This window comes from Chironomus tepperi, unplaced genomic scaffold (genome assembly GCF_022539635.2).
Source record: "Chironomus tepperi strain 1889 unplaced genomic scaffold, CSIRO-AGI_Ctep_v1 contig_34, whole genome shotgun sequence".
Lineage (NCBI taxonomy): Eukaryota > Metazoa > Arthropoda > Insecta > Diptera > Chironomidae > Chironomus > Chironomus tepperi.
The window spans coordinates 1,439,293-1,461,164 of NW_027226156.1; the positions used below are offsets into that span (position 1 = coordinate 1,439,293).

Sequence of the window (21,872 nt, forward strand, 5' to 3'; positions counted from 1 at the left end):
AAATAACTCGATATTATGCAAGGATGTTAAGAATCTGGTGCTGCAACAGAGTATGTAGCTTACATTGTTAAGGTAGAGGCAGTGGTGGACAAGCTGTGTGACGTGGAACATCAGTGCGAAGTCCAAAATGTCATGAATCGCATGCCGTGTGCGGTTTTCCTCATTCCTTACTACCAAGTCTGTCCTGGCGCGTATCAGGCGTCAGGGGTGTCAAAGGCCGTCAGATGAGGGAGGGTATTGAGTATTTGGAAGTCAATCCTCCCCCAAAACTGACCTAAAGCCTCACAACATCACAGTATTAAGATGATTAAGGTAATGAATTATTAAAGCTATTTACCTAACTGAATCATTAATGCCTTAATGTCCCAAACATGTGTAGATTTGTTGCTTCTTAAAGCATCAATTAGCTCCTTATGAAAAAAGGTACGATTGGAATCAAAAAGCTTTATTAATGTCTGCCCACACGAAGTGCTTTAAATCAGCACCAAAAAAGTTCTTTAAAAAATTATTCGCGTCGCTCATGAAGAATAAATCAATTACATGTGTGTGTGTGTAGGTTCTGTGGTGTACAGATTTTAAAGTACATAGACACGTAAAATGAAAAGCGATTAATTTTATGTGAGAGAGAAAAAATTCCACGGAAATTGCTGAATGTCAATTGAAAATTAATGAGAATTGGATTTACTTTTGTGGGGTTTTTGACAATTTTAAGTTGATTGAAGATTTTTGGGATGCAGGTTGGGGTTGAAAAGAGAGACATTTAAGGGAAACCGAGGTGATCATCTGAGGGGTACAAAGCTAGTCATCTGAGGGGTATCAAACAGGTCATCTAAAGGGTACAAAGCTAGTCATTTGAGGAGTACAAAGCTAATCATCTGAGGGGTACAAAGCTATTCCTCTAAGGGGTATCAAACTAGTCATCGGAGGGGTAAACAGTTAGTCATCTAAGGGGTATCAAACTACTCATCTGAGGGGCACAAAGCTAGTCATCTGAGGGGTAAAAAGCTAATCATCTAAGGGGTACAAAGCTTGTATTTCTAGGAATGTAAAGCTTGTAATCTAACAGCCACAAAGCTAGTCGTCAAGAGCATGCAATCATCCTTGAACCATAATTTTCTAAGAAAACATTCAGTCATCAAATTCCTTTGATTGAAATTCAATCAAAAAAAGCTGAAAAATATTCAATCAGACACAAAGAAGAAAAAGCGAATTCAAAAGGAAAATTCTAAGAATTTAATTCAGTCCATCTGCCAGATTTCCCAAAACATAAACCCAATAAAGAAGCAGCATCAAGACTCGATATATATCCCAGAAAGGTCAAACATCCATGACAGAATCAATAAATAAATATTTTTTCATCATCAATAGTCTGAAAAAAAGAATCTAGTCGTGCAGGCTTATTCCCTAAAAGGTTAACATTCAGTCATAATTTTCCTGTTTCTTCTCGTCATCGATAAAGACTCAAAAGCTTAGTCAATTTTTTTTTTCGACAATGTTTGCTAAAGTAGCAGACGTGGGATGTCATTCATTGATTTTTTTACAGTAAAAAAATGTGTTTTTTTTTTGTTATAGACATTATCAGGAGCTAAACATAAATGTTTCTTGCTTGTTTTACTTCCTATCTTCTTCCTTCTTATTTTTTTTTTTTTTGGGTTTGATACTGCTGCTGCTGTTGATGCTGTCGACTTTTTCTTCTGTGTACTCGTGCTGTGATTCTTTTTTCTCACTTTTTCATGTACTTTTGGGAATTTTTTTTTTGGTTGGGTTTATGCAAAAGGTGTTTGATTAAAAGGTGGATGAATGGATGTCTACACATGAATAGCTTAATACCCTTTTGATGATTAGCTTTGTACCCCTCAGATGACTAGTTTTGTACCCCCTAGATGACTAGCTATGTGCCCCTGAAATGAGTAGTTTTGTACCCTTTAAATGACTAGTTTGATACCCCTTAGATTGCTTCATACCCTTCAGATGACTAGATGTGTACCATTCAGTCCAATTACCTTCAAATCCACAATTTCCTCTTAAAAACCTCTCAGAAAATTCCAAATTCATTCATTTTTAAATTCCATTCACATTTCTTTACCCCCCAAAAAAAAGCTAAGAAAATTCTCATTTAAAATTATGCCACAATATTCCATGTCAATATTCATCACATACGATGTGCATTATTTTCTTTTTAAAAATTAAATTTATTTCATTAATCATGAAAATATCGATCAATATGAAAAAAAAAAGTTCGACTCAATCCTGCTCAAAAAAAAAAAATGCTCAACACGAGACATACATACCGCTCATCAATGCATGAGATTCATACGTTCGTAGCATATTTATGTGTAGAATCATAAATAGGAAAATTAATGTTACCTCACATAAAAAGGTACGTGGAATGAGTGTTTGGAAATGTTCAACATTCAGTTGAGTAGCTTTGAACAGATTAAATGAATTTTGTGTATATGTATTGGTATTTGTGTGTGTGTATGTGTGTATCAATAATTCTCCAATCATAAGCATAAATATGGAATATATGAGTGAATTTCACGACTGTGAAACTTCTTCGTGAAAACTGTCAATAAAAATGTCATATGAGAGAGGAATTGTGTTCATGTGCCGAGGAGCACATGGTGACTGAAGAGTGAAGGTGATGTGGCTGATTAATCTGTGAAAGGTGCTATATAGGCAGTTAGGTGTAGTCTGGAATTTTTGAGGGAAATTTTGGGATTCTTCTTGAAAATTCATAGCATTTTTGCGAGTTTATTCCAATCAGGGAGAAGAGGGGGAGATGGGGTTGACCCCATTCTTACCCCAGAATTTGCCCCTGTAGTTTAGCCATTGTGAACGCATGAAACCCCAAAATGGAGTGCTTGGCTGTTGTAAACAATATGAATCTACCAAAATGACATTATACCAAAATCTTTGAAAGCTGTTTTTGGGAGTTTGAAAACATGAATATCTACCCAGAGGGTGACCCGATGAAATCTGGCTTTGAATTTTAAAAATGACACTCATCCAGAGAGTGACCCTCTGGATACATCAAAATTGACATTCACCCGTAGGGTGACACTCTGGATACAGTTGGACAGTTAGAGCTATGGTGATGCTTTTTTGGACTTTTGAAGTCTTGACATATTGGCAAAACACAAGCCTTCTTCTAGATTAATCCACCATATGCTACTCGGCATGATATTATGTCGTGGAACAAATCTCCTCCCGAGTGGGTGGATAGACAAGGAAGAAAAGGTCACATGAATCTGTTAAAATTATTGAAATTGTCTTTTTGACACTTTTTCTTTATTTATTTGATTGTTTTTTTTTTTGTGCTTCTCACACAATTTGTTTTTCTTACAAATATTTTGTGTGGTTATGACGCTTGTTTTTCGTACCGAAATGGATATACTTCTGTTTTTGTGAAATAACAAAAATTACCTTAAATGAAAATTATTTTGGCTTATTTTTTAAACCCTAACTTTTAAGGGTGGATGATTAAAAATTCAGAATATAAAAATAATTTTGATGATAATTTTATAGAATTTGAATATTCATGAACTTTTTTGAAATTAAAATGCGATTTTTAACCTTATCAAAGTTGTCTTTGAATTTTGGGTGGATTTGAAAATGAGATCAACCTACTGTGTGTTGAAGTTTATTAACATATTCTTGGAAAATGTCAATGAGATTTCGAATTAGAAACAGTAGTGTACTCGTTTTTGGAGATCATAGCTTTGTACCCCTTATTCGTAACTTTGTACCCCTTATTCATAGCTTTGTGCCCCTTATTCATTGCTTTGTACCCCTTATTCATAGTTTTGTAGCCCTTTATTCGTAGCTTTGTATCCCTTATTAATAGTTTTGTACTCCTTATTCATAAATTTGTATCCCTTATTAATAGTTGTGTACCCCTTATTCATAGTTTTGTATCCCTTATTCATAGTTGTGTACCCCTTATTCATAGTTTTGTACACTAGATTTTATAGCTTTGTACCACTTTTCGTAGTTTATGCTTAATTTTGATAGTTTTTCAGCCCTTTCAAAGAAATGAGTCTCTTGTTCATAGTTGTGCACCCCTTTTTCACATAGCTGTGTACCCCTTTCTATCCACATTAATCTTATAAAACAAAAAAAAAAACGAATCAATAAAAGTAACAAAACACGACATGTGTATTACTATGTCAACGCAAACTAGGTCAATCTCATCTCAGTAAAGTAAGAATCTCTATGTACAGTAACATCTCTCATACACATATTTGACATCACCACGTGTTCACACCTCATAATTCAATTACAAGCATAATTTTTCATAACAAATCAGTAACATTTTCAGCTGAAATGACTTCCAACTGTGAGTCCTGCAACAAATTTGAACTTTTTTATTTTGTATTAATTTATTCAGCTTGAATGGCTTGTTATTCCTCGATTGAACAACTCAATTGACCTTTTCATAAAAAAAAATCATCTAAATCAATTTCAGCCTACAGTCAGCATCACCCACAAATGTTAAGTTCATCAAACTCATTATGAACTTTCGGTAACATTTTTACTGATTTTGTTTTGATTGTTTAAAGCAACTCCAAAAGCACTTAAGGATTTCCCATGATTCTCTAATTTTACTGCTTGCTTGCTTGCTTTACCTTGAAATTGTTTGACATGAGCTCGTAAATTCTCATGATGTTGATTGTCTTTGAGTTTCTTTCTTACAAAATGAATTAGTTTTGATGGTGTGGATCAGGGGTGGTCAACCTGTGTGGTGTGGCACGTCATACCAAGTGGTCTGTGACATGCCATCGTGGTTAGCTGGGGCAAAAACCCCAATTCATGAAATTTTCAAGTGTCACAACTCAAGACACACTTTGGTTACCAAAACAGCACACAGCATACGATTCATGACATTCCCACACCCTGTACCCTGACCCATATGTTACCCACCACTGCTATGAGATGCACAAATGCAGAACTTTAGCTTAAACTTACATTTACTTCCTGTATGCTGTTTAGTCCCTGGGAATTCTATGAAAAACTACTTTGGTATTATACATAGCATGTGAAGCATACTTGCATTTGTAAGAGCTGTTTTGATGAGCTTGCAAAAATTATTCACAAAGGATTTTGACTGCACTTGATTATGCAACGCTAATGGATGTGAATTTTGGCATTTGAATTTATAATTTTAATTAGTATCAAATTAGTGGAAATGGAGCAGATTAGTAATTAGCATTAATTTTATTATTGCTGTAGAAAATTGATTGTATTGTAATGAAATTTGGTCATCTCGGGTCGAGCTGAGTTTAGTCATCTCGGGTCGAGCGAAGTTATGTCATCTCGGGTTGAGCTAAATTAGATCATCTCGGGTCAAGCTGAGTTAAGTCATTTCAGGTCGAGCAAGGTTTGGTCATCTCGAGTCGAGCAAAAATTTGGTCATCTCGGGTCGAGCTTAGTTATGTCATCTCGGGTCGAAAGATTTTCTCAAGGACGTTCACTGTTTCATAAATACACATTACCACAAAATATCTCACCAAAAACCCCAAACGGAAGCTCAGTAAGAATTCAACTTCCTCCAGATAATTTGTTACATTTTCATTTCATTTTCTTAATTCCTTCTTGTATTTTACTCAAAAAAAATAATGTAATTCCTACACAAAAAATTCCAAAAAAATATTTTCATCTTTGAATGCTTTTTCCGGACATAAATCCGCAAAGCCGATTATTACCCCGAGAGGTAAGGCTCTTGTTGAAAGTCAGATAAAAAGTCAAATAAATTGGATAAATTTAAAAAAGAAAATTGATTTTAAGAATTAGAAGAAAATCATTTTTAACAAGTAAAAAAGTCACCCTAGGTTTAATGTATAAAGCGCATTTTTCCATCAGATTCAACGGAATTGAGTCATCAAATTTTCGTTGTGCTTCTTAAGCTGCTATCTTTATAATCATGAATAAAAAATGTATGAGACATAAAAATATCATTTTTTAAAACATAAAATTGTCGCACACATAAAAAACCTAGCAATAAACCGACTTGCTCTATAAATAGAAGCAAGTCTTCAAGTAGCAGAAATTGAATAAAGAAGAAGAAATGAAGACACAAAAAAAAATGAGAATCGAACAAACAAATTGAGTCAGTAAAGGAAATAAAAATATTGCGGTTATATGACTTGAGAGTGGTTGTCGTGGATGAAAATGGAAGTAAATATTTATCAATTAGAGTCATCTAATTATACAACGACACGAGTAGATGGAACACTTCAGTCATGCATGCTGATTTCGATGAGTTATGAATGTTGATGATGTTGTAAATTAAATTATAACAAGGACGGATTTGTGGTATTTGTGTAACTGATGGATTTATCTTAATGGAATTTAATGACGTTGTAGGAATTGAGGATTAGTGCTGAAATCCGAAAGCCTAGCTTGACATGAAAGGGTTGAATCTAGCTCGACCCAAGATGACTTAACTTAGCTCTACCCGAGATGAACAAATTTAGCTCTACTCAAGATGATTCAACTTATCTCGATCCAAGATGACCAAACTCAGCTCAACCCGAGATGATCTGACTCAGCTCGACCCAAGATGACATAATTTAGCTCGACCCGAGATGACAGTATTTTGCTCGACCCGAGATGACCAAACCTAGCTCGACCCGAGATGATCCAACTTTTTCCAATAAGTCAACAATACAGAAATCTCGAAAAGTACGACTCAAAAGTTTAACTTCATAAGATATGAAAATCTATTCAAATTTGAAACAAAAGGATTGAGTTAAACGTGCATAACAATGACTCAATGTTTGCTATTGTGGGCGAGAATACAGTTATGTAGAGCATTTACGCAAACAACAATTATTATTTGAATAATCTGCATAACTTTTGTGATTCTTACTGCATCATGTGCTTCTGACCTTTTCCAAGACATTTAAAGCTGAATTTTCAACCAAAAAAAAGTCAATCCAGCATAAAGCCACAAATCAAATTCAAGTCCACAAAATTGAATTACAAAAAACGTCGAGAAGCCTCAACTCAATTTCTACAAACAAAATCTCCATAACGAAAACCCTTATCGGAACTGAGATGATTCATAATCCCCTTAACATCCTCAAAAACAACTTCCAACAATTCTCAATTCCTCGATCAATAAAATTTCCAACAAATTTTTTCCACTTTTCGAAACAATTAAACGTCATCAAGTTGTTTGTTATCGCAATTTTATTATCTAACCCCACTCGTCTCTATACTTTTATGCTCTATACATGTGAAAAATACATTTATTGATATGATATTTTATTTATTTTCTATAAAAATAACAAGTTTAGGAACTAATGTTGATGGGAAATACATTGTAGTTGACAATATGTAGTTATGAAGGTAGTGTGAAGGCACCTGAATGTTGGAGCTCTAGTGTGAAGGCACCTGAACATAGGAAACCTAGTGTGAAGGCACCTGAATGTCAAAACTCTAGTGTGAAGGCACCTGAATGTTAGAACTCTAGTGTGAAGGCACCTGAACATAGGAAACCTAGTGTGAAGGCACCTGAATGTCAAAACTAGTGTGAAGGCACCTTAACCTCAAAAATTCTAATGTGAAGGCTCCTGAATATTAGAACTCTAGTGTAACTCTAGTGCACCTGAACATAGGAAACCTAGTGTGAAGACACCCGAATCACATCCTTATATTCAAAATGATCTCCCAAAACAAACAACCCAATAAACAATCTAGTCATCCATAACTCATCCATAAATAAACAAATAAAATCGATTGATTTCCATAAAAATTCCCAATTTCCAATCCAACAAAACAACACACAAGTCATTGAAGCACCAGCAACAGAGCACAAAAAAATGTCTTTCTTATCAGACTCAATTAGTTGAATAATAACAAACATTAAATTGTCATATCTACCATCCACACCACTCATCCCACACCCCACGCAACTCTTCTTATTCGCATTTTCAATCATTTTTATCATCGCCAAACATCTCAATCATTTTCAATCGATTGACACATACACACAAAAAATGAGTGCAAATAAATCACGAAAAAAATTGAGAACAAATAGCGCCGATAGACGGATGGGAGGGAAAGGGGGTGGGGGATGTGACAGCGGTTGGTGTAGTCAGGGGGGATTGGCCAAAAATTTTGGGATTTTTTTGGATAATTTTCAAGAAAAATCCTAGAAAATTAGAAAATTAATTCCAAAAATGAGGGGAAAAGGGGAGCATGTGGGTATCCAACCCCTGACTACACCCTATACCACTAAGTCACAGCCGCAAAAAGACGTCGCGAGACATTTTTCGCTTTGTAATGCTAAATAATCATTAATCTGTGAATTATGAAGACTTTACGGTGTTTGGGTGCAAAATGAGAATTTTTTTTGAGGCATAATGTCTTTTTTTGGGTTGTTTGGATTGCATTGGTGGATAAATACGTCGGTTGACCTTGCTGATTAATTAAGGAGGTCTCCTATGTTGTGAAAAGGATCTGAATATGGAAAAACTTTGTCATTCGATTCCCAAAAAAAGTTTTTCAAATGCTTTCCTTTGAAATTAACCCAATCCACTCAGAATATTCAATTCATCATCACTTCCGTCATCACTGTAACCTTGAAATAGCATTAAACCCAAAGAATGACTCAAAATAAATTCGCTTTTTTATCATCGTCACAACTTTTTTTTTTGTTGCCGTCAATAATTTGTAGGGTAAAGTTGCAAAAAAGTTTATTGTGCCTTATGAGAATTTTGGGGGGAATTTGTGAAGTCACCTGAACTATTTGGAGCTAGTGTGAAGGCACCTGAACTATTTGAAGCTAGTGTGAAGGCACCTGAACTATTTGAAGCTAGTGTGAAGGCACCTGAACTATTTGAAGCTAGTGAGAAGGCAACTGAACTACTTAAAGCTAGTGTGATGGCGCCTGAACTATTTGAAGCTAGTGTAAATGCACCTGAATCTGACAAAATCCCCACAATTGCCTCGACTAACTCAATCCAACATCCAACATGCCCAACACATCACAGAGATTATACTTGATAAAAGAATCCTTGAAAAATCGAGAGAACGGACCGTAGAGGCCAAATAAAGGATCAAAAGGAATGAAATGACGTTAAAGAGGAAGGCTTTTTTTTACATCCATTGTTATACATTGTTGTGATGTACGGCAAACAACAACACTGAGAGCTGTAAAATAATCGATTAGTTACTATTTCACACGAAACACTCGACTCGTCGATGATAAAAGTTTTTGCTTATTTTTTCTCGTCCTGCTGATGCTTTTGTTCTTCTTGTTACTCAAAAATAAGAATTTTTCTTTTTTTATTGCTCTTTGGAAACATTTTTTTTGGAAATGAACGAAATTCCTTTAGGATTTTTGTGACTAAAAAAGTTTCGTTCTCTCTTTTTTTGGGGATGGATTTTGGGAGAGTAAGATGGAAATTGAGAGCTTTTGGAGGAACATGTGAGATGGAAAATTGAGAGAAAATTCGTGAAAATTCTATTTTGGCTCTCTGAAATGCTCTAATGTGGCTTCAATTTAGTGAGAGAATTTTGTGGCTTTTTGACATATTTTTGCAATTTTAATTCATTTTATGAATTATTTTGGTATTTTTGACATTCAGGTGCCTTCACACTAGCTTCAAATAGTTCAGGTGCCTTCACACTAGCATCAAATAGTTCAGATGCCTTCACACTAGCTTTATATAGTTCAGGTGCCTTCACATTGACTTCATATAGTTCAGGTGTCTTCACACTAGCTTCAAATAGATCAAATGCCTTCACACTAGCTTCAAATAGTTCAGGTGCCTTCACACTAGCTTCAAATAGTTCAGGTGCCTTCACACTAGCTTCACATAGTTCAGGTGCATTAACACTAGCTTCATATAGTTCAGGTGCCTTCACACTAGCTTCAATAAATTCAGCCGCCTTCACATTGTCTTCAATAAATTCAGCCGCCTTCACAAAATCTTCAAATCTTCGCTTTCCTACCCCTTTTTCTCAACGACCTTCGTTAAGTTTTTCTTCATGTTTTTCTCAGCTTTTTTCTTCACAAATTTTCCTTTCTCATTCATCCAGTTCTATTGTGATTCTCTTTCAACGAGAGTCCTCTCCTTTCATGTCATGTCTCATTAGATCCTTGAAAATATGAATCGAATTGAAAAAAGAAAGTTTTTAAAAATTGAAAAAGCACAAAAAAAGAGGTGAAAAAGTTTGCGGAACTGACAAAATTTTTAAAGTTCTTGTGCAGTCTTTAAAGTCAGACTTAAATTCTCATCTCAACATCAACGATGGCATGAAGAAAAAAAAAAGATAAGAAATGGTTAGCCTTAAACTGTGTGGGATGATCCTTATGCCATTAACATTATCATTGCCGTTGCTTTATGTGTTCGTAAGAATGAAGGCTTTCACTCATTCACGCTGAAATGCGAATTGTTGAGAGGATTTCTTTTTTGGGGCTTTTTTTGGTGCTTCTGTTGGATTTAGATGGTGTAGATTGGACTAGATTTGGGTAATAAGTGCTGTGACTTGAAGGATATTAATGGTTTGAGAGGTTTGTAGAGCTTGTGGGGTGTCTATTGGGTACTGAATGACACTGTGGGTACTCTGGGATGTTATGGATGATAGTAAGGAATGCAGTAGATCTATTGACTTGAGACAGAGTATACAGTGGCTCAGGAGAGGATATGGAACTGATCAGTCACATTTTCGATCAATTTTTAGTCACATTTGTTCCATTTTTGATCATTTTTGCTCAATTTTGAATCATTTTGGTCAATTTTTGGACAAATTTTGATCAGTTTTCTGTAATTTTTTGGAAAATTGACAAATTTTGATAATTTTTGACCAATATCGCTCATTTAACCCAATTTCACATCCACATAATGCCTACATCAGCCTCCACATACCAACTTTTCATATTCAATCCCTCAAAAACCTTCAAATTCACCATAAATAAATTCTTTATGTGGGATTAATTCCAAGATTTTTCTGTTTTTTCAAGAAAAAATTTTGCTTTGACTTCAACTTTTTCTTTGTTCTTAATACTCAAAGTAATGCTATCCTTAAGCTTTACAAAGAACAATTGTTAATTGAAATTGTGAATATGACAATACTGCAATCTGCACGAACACCTACTCTATAGATGTCTACAGATGACTTACAATGGATACTAAAATTCATGGGAAATTTGTAAAACCTGAGAGGATGATTGAGAGGAGGATATAGAATGGATTTGAGAGATTCTCGGGATTTTTAGAGACAGTTCACTTATTACTTCTCGCAAATCATCCCCAAAAGCTCCTTTTCCTGGGTACTTCCTTGTATTGATATCCCCTTCTTCTCCTACCCCTCCCCTTCTGGATAAGCTTCTACTTCAGGGCTCAGGACTAGTCAGATGAACAACCGCAAAATTGGATGTTTCAGAACATGTTGTTGATTCACTGTCTCATTCAATGCATTTACACTGTAAGTACAGTACAGTACATTGAAGTGTCTGACCCTTGGGGGATTGATACTCAGTATATCTCTTCCATAAACACTACATTGAGTCCTGAATCAAGTCTTGATCACTATAGACACACACTCTTTAGCATAGACACCCCTCTGTAAAGCACTGTTCCATGTCGAGGCTTGCTACAACAAATTGTTCCGTGACGCATATGAAGTCTGACTACACTGACAAGTTAGCCTATACCATCTCAATCCCACAACAAAGTATCAACTTCCTTCCCCAAAAATCATCATCAATAATTCCACTTAGTTTGACATTTAAAATTTTCATCATAGCCCCGCAGCAGCAAAACCCTTTTAAAGTCTTCACATTTTCTAGCCTCATTATTCGTATTTTAATTGAATCCACAATGAATTTAGCATATTTCTGTATGAATGTTACAGCAATAAAGATGAAAAGAGCAAAAAACGAGCACATTATGTAAAGAAAATTGAGCTTAGGAAGTCACAAACACACACACACACGCATGCAGAATCATGCTCATGAATGGAAGGAAGTTTAACATTGAAAGGCACACACAAAAAAAAAAGTGAAAATTTCTTCTTTTGTACGACATTAAACTCAAAACGAGCGAAAATTGAGAATAAAAGAATAAAAAAAGTGTTGGGAAATAAGATGAAGAAAATGAAAATGTTTTGACGGTTATGTGAGCTGAAATTCATCCAATTCCATCCATCTTTAGTGGTAGATTAAGGTGGGGGGATTGGAGGTGTGAGGTAGATTTTTTGTATATTGCTGAATATGAAGATCATTGGGTTAGGTTACAAAAGAGCTTTGATGTTTGAAGTGGAATTGAATCTGATTTATGGTAGGGTTGCAGGTAGGAATTTAAGGTTAGGTAGTCGAAAATTGATTTTGAGGTTAGGATTCTAAAAATATTCTGGAATTGGACTTTGAGGTTAGGAATCTGGAATGAGACTTTGAGGTTAGGATTGTGCAAGTGGACTTTGAGATTAGGATTCTGGATCTTGACTTTGTGGTTAGGATTCTGCAACTTGACTTTGAGGTTAGGTTTCTAAACAAAAATAGAACAGTGAAGTTAAAATCCCAAACTTCAAATGCATCTTATTCCTCATCAAACCCAAACTCATCTCCTCAACTTAATGAATTTCTCTATTCCATCCAGTCGCATTCAACGTAACATAGAGAGAAGGGGTAAATAATGAAAGAAATGGCACAGAATGAATTGAAATAAGAAGAATAAAATTGAGTTAAAAGCTGTATATAGAAAAGCAATTTAGACACACTGAACATTATAGACTTTCCCCTTATTCAACCTTTTTCCTTTTATCGCATGCTGTGATGAAATATTCTTTTTGGGGGAAATTAAGAAGATCCAAATGCACTTTTTAATGCCCGACTAATTGTGTCTAAATGATTGAAGTTTTGTGAGGATCAAATGAGGAATTTAATGGGCTGTAAAAGTGTCAAAGTGATTAAGAAATTACCGGGGGAAGGGGGGTGGGCAGCAATTTAGTGGGGGCAAAGGGAATGGGGTAAGGATCCCAAAAATTCAGGGGGTTTTGGTACTTTTTTGATGAAAAATCCTAGAAAAATGAACAATTTTGTCTAAATTAGATGACAAAAGAGGACAGGGGGAGTTTGAGGGAGAGGGGTAGGCGGATGAACCCTTCACCCCCCTGAGTACACCCCTGACCATAGCACTTAAGCCATTTCCTCTTCATCCTAACATCTAAAGGAATTCAAAGTAATTAAAATTGTCGTTATTTGCGGTAAATGTAGACGAGATTACACGTGTAATTTTGGATATAATTTTCTACAATCTTAAGAAAGTTTTGCATGAAATATGGAGCAAGTAAGTGGAAATGAAATGTGTTCAACACTGTAATCTCTACATTTTAACCTTGAGAATCACATTTGAGCACACAAAGTTTTGCTTGCGGATTTTCTGAGAAACTTTTGTTCAACATTTTCGGTAGGATGTGAAAATTTTATGTAATTCTTGGAAAATTATGGAATAATTTATGAAAAATTTGATGTGAATAAGGATGAATTAAGTGTGGGAATGTGAACATTTGTGGGATAATGGCTGTAAAATCCTAAATATGTCCAATAATCTTAAAATTCGCAAATTTTTTGTTCCTTAAAATTTTAAAATTTTTTCTAATAAATTTATTTGAAATTTTCCAGTAAAACGTGCAAAATACGTTGGCGAACAGGCATCACAGAACAATACATATGTTAATGTCAAGGTCCAAAATGTCAAAACAACAACACAAACTGTCAAGGGTGCAGAACCGGTGTGGAATCAAGACTTTCTATTGTGAGTATATATTTGATGATTTTATGGGGTTTTATGGGGGGACGTTTGGAAATTAGGTAATGGTGAAAATGATAATCTACCCCTGGATTACGCCTAGATTATCCTTGAATACCCCTCCATGTCTGGAAATTCACAATTTAGAGGGAATTCTGAAGAATTTTATTTAAAACAGAGAAAAGTTGGGGATGAGGGTTGACCCTCCTGAAAACAGTCCCTTTAGTCCCTCTCCAAAATAATTTTGAGGAGCTGGGGTCAAACTTCACCTCATTCCCCACCCTGACACGTCTTAAGATTTATCTTCAACCTCAAAAATTCATACAAATTTTCAATTAATTTTAATCATCAATTTCATGAGCTAAAATCCATTAAAAATCAATTATCCCCAAAAATCACCTGAAATTTAAGCACAAATGTGACAAAATTCAACTCAACACAAATCATAACAGTAATTATTATTGATAAACATAACAATAACGAGCGCCAAAGGTAATCATTTGGGGATGAAAATTTGTGATTAATAATATTCAGATATAATTGATATTATGACAAATTTTATGGAGATTATTGAGATTTGAGACGGGAAATTGATTCGAAAATGGTAATTTTAATTGGTTTTGTGGATGAGTTCGGTGAAATAGTCAGGATGGCAAATGCAATGTTTGGGGAAATTAGTGTGGATTGTGAAATAAATAAAATAAAAATTTGAAAAATTGAAAATTTAAAAAATTGAAAATTTGAAAAAGTTAAAATTTGAAAAATTTAAAATTTAAAAATTGAAAAATTCAAAATTCAAAATGTTTCAAATTAAAAAAATTTAAATTTTTAATTTTTAATTTTTTTTTAATTTTTAGTTTTTAAATTTTTTGTTTTTTATTTTTTAATTTTTAAATTTTCAATTTTTATTTTTTCAACTTTTTAAAAATGATTTATAATTCAAACTAACCCAATTTTAACCTAATTTCAAACTAATTAATAAGCTTCAAATTTTAAGTACTACAAATTAAAAAATATTTTTTCATTATAAAAAATTATCACAAAAGCTTTTCATTCATCAAACAATTCTAAATTAAATACTAGTCACGAGTCACTCAAATAGCTCAGAAAAATCCAATTTATTTATTTCGTTTTTTTGCTTTGTTTTTGTACAATTTTTCATAGAAAAAAAAAACTTTTTTTTAAACTAAATAAAATATAAAAAAGGTCAAAAACATTTTCTGTATTAATTCAAAGCTTTTTTCATGATGCTTTCGTACCTTTTTTTAGGTTATCCTGTCTATAAATATAAAACGGTATCAGTGGATGAATGATTACAGTTTTTAAATTGAGGATTAAATTTGTGGATTTTATTTGAAGAGTTGAGATGAAGTTGGGGTGGAATTGGGGGTGAGTTTAAGGGTATTTTGGGGTAAAGGGGGTATTCAGGGGAGTAGAAGACTTTGAATATCAAACCTTTTGGTCCTCGGGAATCGGTCTTCAGTCGTCGGTCGTCTTCGGTCGTCTTCGGTCGGCTTCGGTAATCTTCGATCATCTTCGGCCATCTTCGAACTTCTGTTTTAGTAAAATTTCTCAGAATTCATCCATAACTTCCTTAAATTTTCCCACAATTTGTCATCAATATTGATTTTAAAAGAAACCACTAAGTCTCCATAAATAGTCACAGAAATGCCATTGGAATTACATTTTACAAATTATATCAAGCACATTACACGTGGGGTATTATAATTACTTGTTGACTTTCACTAGAATTTATTTTACATTTTCTTACTGCGACAAAGTTATGTGATGCGTAGAATTTTTAAAAAATTTCTATGGCATACGTGCATGAATATAGGAATCTAAATGTCTGTAAAGTTGATAAAAGAACGCAATAATTTTCATGGAAAAATAAGAAAATTTTGGAAAAATTGAATAATTTGAATGAGACTTTTATCAAGCAATTTTCAATAAAAGCTTCCCCAAAAAAACTCTAAAAATTTTCCCATTTATTCTAAAAATAACAAAAAAGTTCGCTTTAAAAAAACAGAAAGAGACACGCGTGGCACATGCACAGTAAAAGTTCAAAGAGAAACAAAGTTCTAGCGGGAACATAATATTCATGATATAAATTGAATGAAATTATAGGATGTTCAAGGCACATTGTCAAATTTAATTTAGTGAAAGGAATAAACATTTATATTAAATTTTTTGTTCCTTTTTTTTTATTAAAAAGTATGTGAAAGGTTTCAGATAAGCTTCTTATTTTGAGGTTATTGGGTTTCAGCTCTTTGTGGATATGTATCAGAGAGAGTTTTTCCGGGTAACATATGGTAGCTCTGGGTGTGGAACTGATTGATTGGAATTTTGTCGTTTTTTGATCAGTTTTGTACCCTTGGATAGACTTGGGGAGACACTTGGAGACAGACAGACAGACAGACATGGGGACAGACAGACATGGGGACAGACAGACATGGGGACAGACAGACATGGGGACAGACAGACATGGGGACAGACAGACATGGGGACAGACAGACATGGGAACAGACAGACATGGGGCAAGGACATGGGGAGACAGGATGACCAAGCAGGAAAGAGGAAGGGTGTATGAAAATTTGGATACTTCCCTTATTAACACTTCATAGCTATGCTGAGCTATGCTCTCTAAAACAATCAATTTACAATTAGTTCTTTCCGGGTCGTAAAACACTCAATTAAAGATCTAACAAATCTTACATTGAGATTGCCGACCTTCCGAAAATTCATCATTATTCACCCTTAATTCTGAATATTCAGAAAGTAATCTGTTAATGTAAATAAACTCAGCAATCATCAAACTAACTCAATTATTTACTTTACTAACCGTACAGGTCAGTCAGGCATGGGTGAATCTAGATTTAGATCACCCAAAGGGGGATGGATATCCACCATAGATGCATAGCTTACTCAATTTACCAAAACTAATTTAATCCATTTTTTTTCTCTTTATTCCATACAGCGAAACAAACGCAACTTCAAATTCCGGCGTCGTCATTGAAGTATGGTGCAAGAATCTCATTCTCGATCGTGCCCTCGGCTTCCAATACATTCCACTCGACACCCTGCCATACAATCAATTTGAATATCCAGCAACATATGAACAATGGTTTACAATCGATGCGGATTTGGTGACAGTAAATGGCGAGGTGCAAGGCACTCGCGATCCAACTGGTCATATGATACTACTTGATCTACACTTTGAGTTGCCGTATGATGTCGACAATCAGAATGCGACCGATGGTAAAATGATTAATTATCAAAATAATCAGAATGAGCAATACATTGAGAATTATGGTGACTATCAAACGGATTATAATTATCAAATGATGAATAATCATCATCAGAATAGTTTTGGTGTATCAGCGACGACACCGATGTCATCGCTTGAGACGTCAAGGCAGAATTCGTATGAGCGTGATGAGAGGCAATATTATGACTGTAATAATTATCATAATAGAGAATATCCGGATGAGGATGATGATATTTATGAGGATGCTGAGGATGGTGAAAATTATGAAGATGGTGCTTTGTATTATAATTCAAGACCAATGAGGTGAGTGTACTTATGGACTAGATTATTTTTTGGAAATTTGTACTAGATTTTTTGAGAATTTTACTAAATTGCTTATGAATTGAACTAGGTTGGACTAGATTGGAATGAATTGTAAAAGATTTTTCATACAATGTACTAGATTAATCATGACTTGGACTGAACTGGACTAGATTATTCATGAATCGAACTAGATTGTTCATAAGTTGGACTAGATTGTTCATTAATTGGACTAGATTGTTCATGAATTTGAACAGAATTTCATGAATTGGACTAAATTTTGATGAATTGTACCAGATTTTCCATGAATGTACTAGATTGCTCATGAATTGGACTAGATTGTTCATAAATTGGACCAGATCATTCATGAATTGGACTAGATTTTTCCTAAGTTGGACTAAATTTTTGATAAAATGGACGAGAATGTTCATGAATTGTACTAGATTTTTTCAAAAATTGTACTAGATTGTCCACAAATTGGTCTCTACTATATCATACCCGATTTTTTTTTGGAGGAAATCCTTCAAAACTAACAAAAGATTACCCAATTTTCCTTACCTTAAAAAACAGAATCAAAAATAAACTTTTTCCCAACTGTTATATCTCGACACAAATGATAATAGATCTATTTCCGATAAGGTGACGATGACAATCTCTTACAGTCTATGATTATCAAATATCTTCTGTTCAAGGGGTCTTTTCAGTCCTCCTTCTTCTTATTTCATGTTATTACGTCTATCTAGCCTGTGTTTTTTTTCTTCATGTTAACGACATTCCCCCATCTTAGACATCCTCTCATAATATATATTTAATTTCTCGGAAATTTTTTGTGTGTATCTTTGTGTGTAAAACATTATCTGCTTTTGGCTGATGTCACGTGCCAACGGCTACATTTGTATGATTAAATTTATGCGATCCTCTGTCTGTGATGTTGATCGGAAATGAAAGTCACATTCTGTTGCCTGTTAAGGTGAATTTGTAGTGAAATTTGTTGACTATTTTGGGGATTTTTATTTTTTGATCAGAAATTGTTCTGATTTTGAAGGCAAAAAGGCTTTTTTTTCTTTATTTTTGTAAAGGTTAATGTCTGTTTAGCATTTTATGCTGTTTTGTGACACGTTTTTGCTGGGGATGTTGAGGTATTTTTGGATATTTTTGTGAATAGCTTGGAAATTTGAGTGGAATTTGGTGGATGTTGGGTCTGTGAGGCGCTAAATTGACTTGGTGGAGCTTCTGGATCTGTAATACAGTAGAATTGAGTGAAATATAGCAGAATACAGTAGAATATACTATAATATACTATAATATACTATAATATACTATAATATACTACACCAGAGCTCCTAACAGCATCCTAACCTCAAATTCCAATCCACTCTTCCCTCAAATCAGCGCCTAATCCCCTCTACCACCCAAACAATCTCCAATACTTGCAGATTGTCGTTATTTACATGCTTCTTTATATAACACAATTTCTCCATTCCTGTTGAACACAATTGAAATATGTTATAACATCACATTCCGTCTCAGACGAAAGCTTCTCAAGAATTCTGTGAATATTGATTTTTATGCTTGCTGTTCCTCTTTAAATCCATGTTTTTTTTGGGGCTAATATAAATTTCGATTTACAGTTAAATATGTAAATATTGATTATTCATTAGAAATTATTATTTTTTTCAAATTTAAATGCTAATAAATGTTTACTTTTTTGTTGTATTCGGTTGATTAATTTTGCCCTAAATCCAACTTTTTATGCTTATTCTTTTTGATGAAAAAAGTTTCTTTTTTTTTTGCTTATGAAATTTTATTTTATTTTTTTTTTTTTGTTAATAAAAAGGTTTGGTTGTGAATTTTATTACTGTTGGGTGTGTTTAGGTCGAGAGAAAAATCTGTGCAATTGATTGATATTGTCCTTGGAATTTTTGCATATATTTGAGGTTTGAGTTTGTGGATATGAATTTTTGGGCTTTTTGAAAGTTATTAGCTTTGAGTGTCGCTCAGCTTTACTGGAAATCAACTTAACTGAAGCTCAACTTTCAATGGTTCTGCTTGAAAAATCCTCAGGCTGACTGAGGCTCATCTTGACCAACACTAAGCTTGATCGACGCTCAGCTTCAGTGATGTTCAGCTTGACCAAAGTTCTGCTTGATTGATGCTCAGCTTGACCGACGTACAGCTTTATTGACATTCAGCTTGACTGACGCTTAGATTGATGCTCAGTTAGATCAACGTTCGGCTTTTCTGAAGCTTGTCTGACTGAGACGCAGCTTGAACGCTTTTATTGAGTGGCGCTTAGCCTGATCATATCATAGCTTGGACAATGCTCAGCTTAAATGAAGCTCATATTCAATATCCATACCAATTTGTAAATCACGACAATCTGTTCATCACAATTGAACAATTAACTCTACAAAACATGCAAAAAAAAAGTATGTGACTTCCACAACATTTTATTTTTAGACACAACGATGGGTCGAGGTCCATTGTTGACTCTTGAAAGCTTGCCGAGTTGGTTGCCAAACAAAGAGAAAAAATTTTCTTTGAAAAAAAATTCAGACAGGCTTTGAATTCTATTGTAGAATAATTGACCTTTGTGCTATCTCCATAAAAAAGTAAATTTGATTTATTTTGTGCTGCTGTTCCTACCTCACGGCGTAATTGGGATGATGGAACTTTGCATGAAGCTATGCTAAATTAATTTGGAAGCTTTTCAGGTCCTTGTCCATTAAATTAACAGATCCACAGCCTAATTGTAGTCTAATGACTTATTTATTATTGCAAGGCATTAAAACTTTATCGATTAACTTATCCAACCTTCAACTTCATTGATTATGTAACAATAGTCAAATGACAAGCCACTGTATTTATTTATACATAATTTTTCTAAAGGTTTACACAGTTATATTTGCTCATAATGGCTTATCTGCACACATAAGATATGTAGATTGATAAAAATGTATTCAGTAAATGAGCGGAAAAGGTCGACGAGACCGTTGGGGATTAGAGTAAATGCGTGATTGTTTGAGATAAAATGGGTGGAAAGTGATTTGTGCTTGGAGATGGGATTGGGTGATGATGTACCAGATCATAGACTAATTGTACTAGATTACTAAAAAATTCACTAGATTATCAACAGATGTGCTAGAATTTTGACTTATTATTGACATATTGTACTAGATCATTGTCAAATTGTACTAGATTACTGAAAGATGTACTAGATTGTTGGCTAATTGTATTAGAATATTGACTAGTTGTACTAGAATATTGACTAATTGTACTAGATTGTCGACTACTTGGATTAGATTATTGACAAAAAGGACTAGATTATCGACAAATAGGACTAGATTATTGACTAATTGTACTAGGTTATCGACAATTTGTACTACAATATTGACAAATCGACGTAGAATATTGACAAATTGTACTAGATTGTCGACAAATTGTACTAGATTATCAACAGATGTACTAGATTTTCCTAATTATTCCCCACCAATTCACACTCTCTTGACTCAACCAAAAAATCACTAAAATTCCAACGATTAAAATAATTCTACGAATATTCATTTCACTTCTTCATTGTCCCTAAACGGTCATTTTATTTAATTTTTTTTATCGATCATTACGAACAAGCAAAGAATAAATGAAAGTAAAATTCTCGAACCTTTTTTCAATTAATTCTCATTTCTAATTTATTCATTTAATTAAAAAACAGAACAAGAAAATATTTTCTTAATAATTTTTTTATTCTCCCTTTTTGTGCTTATTCAGCTCAACAAATTACAATCGACCAACACACAGGACAGTACGTCAACTAAGTCGACGAAATTTAGAGCGTCAAAATACGCTGATGTACGATGAGGACCAATTTGAGCCATTTGATACATGTAGTGAATTAAACTATAATTCAAATCACAATAATGATGACTATTTTGACTCTTATGGACATCAGAACAGCCAACAATGGCAGAATGGTGATATGATGTATGATATGGGTTATAATAATAGTAATAAGAAGCTACCGCAACCGCCACTTAGTTATAGTCAAAGTGTTAACGATGGATTTGGGCACAGGTGAGTGAGATGCTGTTTTGAGGGATTAATTGGAGGATTTATTGTTGTGGTAGCTTTGATTGAGTTACTTGAGCGAGTTTGGTTTTTGATGCTGTGGATGGTTTATGAAGGTATTAGCGGATGTTATGTTGAGGACTAGAGCTTTCATGGTCTATCAAATAATGCTAGTTTCATGATGAAGTACTACAATTTTAGTGAAGTACTAGATTTTTGAAGAAGTACTAGATTTTTTATTAATTACTAAAATTTTTTGAAATATTAGATTAATGATGAAGAACTCAAATTTCTGTGAAGTACTAGATTCATGACAAAATACTAGATTCATGTCGAAGTACTAGATGCCTGATGAAGTACTAGAATTTTTAAAGAGTCAATCCAATGTCCGGATTTATTTACTTACTTCAAGCATTGCCTCACCTAAAAAGAACCCAAAAACAGCCTTTATTGCTGTCTACCGCTTGCCAATACCC

At 34.0% G+C, this 21,872-nt stretch overlaps 1 protein-coding gene across 6 annotated transcripts in view; it reads left to right on the forward strand.

Annotated features, from left to right (window-relative positions):
- unc-13 overlaps positions 1–21,872 on the forward strand; it is a 115,878-nt gene that overhangs the window by 4,904 nt on the left and 89,102 nt on the right. For all 6 annotated transcript variants that reach the window (XM_070646719.1, XM_070646753.1, XM_070646727.1 and 3 more), the window contains exons 3-5: positions 13,637–13,769; positions 16,741–17,334; positions 21,100–21,402. In XM_070646719.1, the coding sequence (XP_070502820.1) occupies positions 13,637–13,769; positions 16,741–17,334; positions 21,100–21,402 (1,030 nt within the window). The remainder of the gene's footprint in view (positions 1–13,636; positions 13,770–16,740; positions 17,335–21,099; positions 21,403–21,872) is intronic.